The sequence below is a fragment of the Hemitrygon akajei genome, chromosome 9 (assembly GCF_048418815.1).
Source record: "Hemitrygon akajei chromosome 9, sHemAka1.3, whole genome shotgun sequence".
Taxonomy (NCBI): Eukaryota; Metazoa; Chordata; class Chondrichthyes; order Myliobatiformes; family Dasyatidae; genus Hemitrygon; species Hemitrygon akajei.
In genome coordinates, this window is record NC_133132.1 from 121,229,813 (window position 1) to 121,232,799 (window position 2,987).

Here is a 2,987-nt window from a genome sequence, read left to right on the forward strand (position 1 = left end):
CCATGTCTCTGATAGGTCAAATTAACATTGTCAAAATGTATATCCTTCCTAAATTTTTATACTTATTTCAATCTTTACCAGTTTTTATTTCCAAAACTTTTTTTGACTCATTAGATTCTACTATTTCATGCTATAGGGCAAACGTCCCAGACTAAATAAAGGTTACCTTCAAAAGCCTAAAAAGGTAGGCGGTATGGCCATATATTGTCTTATCTTTTGCTCTTACTTTTATAATCAGTCTGACTGCCCAATATGGGTGGCAATGGAGTTGAACTCTAATAAGAATCTCTCCATCTCCACACTTCTGGGATCCACACTTCCTTGCCATTTGCCTAAATCAATTGTTAATCCAGTTATCAGACACACTCTGAAAATATGGGCTCAGTTCAGAAAACATAATGGGCTTCACGGTTTCTCTCTCTAGTCCATAGGTCGGCAACCCGCGGCTCCGGAGCCGCATGCGGCTCTTTCATCTCTGTGCTGCGGCTCCCTGTGGCTTTGGAAAATAAATGATGAGTATTTAATTAAAATGTATTTTATGTTAGTTTGTTAGTTTTTGAAATGTAATTCTAAATTTGAAGATTATGGTGATCTTGTACAATCTAAATAAAACGTGTTTTTTGTCGCTATTAATATACGTCACCACTGCCAATGCCTGACACCCGCCAGTGCGCGATTTCTTTAATTTTTCGATCCAAGGTAGGCTAACTATGGAGAATTCTAAAAAAAGAAAAGTGACTGAAGAAAACAGAACGTTTAATGATACGTGGGCAGATTCATTTGCTTTCACTGCTGACGAGACTGGTTTACCGGTATGCTTAATATGCAATGAGAAACTAGCAAACCACAAAAAGTCAAATGTCGTAAGACATTTCCAGAATAAACACGCAGCCTTTGCTCAAAAGTATCCGGATGGAGATGAGAGAAAAAAAACCGTTTCGGAACTGATGCGGAAGGTTGATCTGAGCAAAAATCATTTCAAGAAGTGGATGAAGTCTGGAAAATCAACTACATATGCTAGTTTTGTTGCCGCTCAGGAAATAGTCAGGCACGGGAAGCAGTTTACAGATGGTGAATATATAAAAGAATCTTTCATTAAGATTTCAGAACATCAATTCACGGACTTTAAAAACAAGAGTGAAATTGTGCAGAAAATCAGGGATATGCCCCTCTCTGCAAAGACTGTCAAAGATAGAACCATAAAAATGGCAGAAGACATCACAAGACAGCAAATTAAAGACATCAATTCAGCTGTGGCCTACTCGATTGCCTGTGACGAGTCTAAAGACAAAGGTGATATTGAACAAATAGCACTGTTCTGCCGGTATGTAAACTCTGCCGGGCCACAGGAAGAAATGATTGAGTTGATACCTCTAAAAGGCCAAACACAGGGGGAGGACATCTGTGAGGCTGTCTTGAATTGTTTAAGAGCCAAAGGAATAAAGACCACCCACCTGGTGTCAGTAGCTACTGATGGGGCACCAAGTATGACAGGAGCGCACAAGGGATTTGTGGCTTTACTGCAGAAGTCGCTGGACAGAAAGCTGCTGACTTTTCACTGCATCTTGCACCAAGAAGCACTGTGCGCTCAAACATTTCCTCCGGAATGCACAGAAGTAATGGATGTTGTCATTCAGATTGTCAATAAAATAATGGCAAAAAGTTTAAATCACCGTCAATTCTGTTTGTTACTGGACGAGCTGGAAAGCGCATATTCTGATCTCCTGCTGCACAACAAAGTCCGGTGGCTGTCCAGAGGGGAGGTGCTGAAACGCTTTGTCGCGTGTCTGGAAGAAGTGGAAACTTTCCTGGGCAGCAAAGGGCTCACCTTTCCTGAGCTGGAACAGTCAGAGTGGCTGGAAAAGCTACACTTCATGGTAGACATGACAGCGCACCTGAACACGCTGAACACGGCTCTTCAGGGGAAAGGACGGACAGCCCTACACATGTTGGAGGATGTTTTGGCATTCGAGCGCAAGTTGACAGTGCTTGCCAGAGATTTACAAAAAGGCGCATTGTCTCACTTCCCCAATTTGAGAGAGTTCAAACAAGCTCACGACATGATAAATTCGGAGTATTTACATTCTGCAATCATCGCAATGCAAACATCATTTGGGAAACGCTTCTGTGAGTTCAGAGAGGAAAAAAACACATTATCCTTCCCGGTCACTCCCCTAAGCATCGATCCATCCCTACTGAATACGACTGCATTGGCAGTTGTGAGTCAACCTGATCTTGAGATGGAACTGGCCGACATAGCCGACAAAGACATATGGGTGTCCGAGTTTAGACGCTTGACAGCAGACCTTGAAGATGTTACCCGTCAGAAGGCCGTTCTTGCTCAGAATCACAAATGGAGTGATATTGAAAACCTCCCCAAACCGGACAAACTTGTGTTCGAAACATGGAATGCTATCCCCGACATTTATGTAAACATTAAAAAGTATGCGCTTGGAGTCCTGTCGATCTTTGGATCCACATATGTATGTGAGCAGGTGTTCTCCAACATGAACTTTATTAAAAACAAACATCGCGCACGCCTCACAGATGACAGCTTGCGATCCTGTGTAAAGATGAAGGTGACGTCATACAGCCCTGATGTGCAGACACTGTGCGCTGAAGTCCAGGAGCAGAAATCCCATTAACCAAGTATGATAAATATTTTAATTGCCTATTATTTTACGTATATTCATATTTTTTCATTGTTCAGTGAAATAGTCCTTTTATTTTTCAGGTTGACAGCTGGCTGACGTTATTTTTGGTTTGCTGCTGGCGGACAATTTAAGTTTGGCGTTTTTCATAAATACAAGAAGGACTCAAATAGACATTGAGTATTTTACTTAAAAGTAACCTTCAACCCAACGTCTTTTTTTCAGAGTTCAAAATGTTTTTGTTGCATGCAGAAATGTAATTTCGTTTTCTCTGCAGGAGTTCATCGATTTCATAAATGCAACACATTATAGTTTGTTTATACATAGCATAAAGGC

At 41.2% G+C, this 2,987-nt stretch overlaps 1 protein-coding gene across 1 annotated transcript; it reads left to right on the forward strand.

The window, feature by feature from the left end:
* The first annotated feature begins 710 nt into the window (after positions 1–710).
* On the forward strand, positions 711–2,645 carry LOC140732679 (general transcription factor II-I repeat domain-containing protein 2-like). The gene has a single exon (XM_073055364.1). The coding sequence runs from the start codon at positions 711–713 to the stop codon at positions 2,643–2,645; it is 1,935 nt and encodes a 644-aa protein (XP_072911465.1).
* The last annotated feature ends 342 nt before the right edge of the window (positions 2,646–2,987 follow it).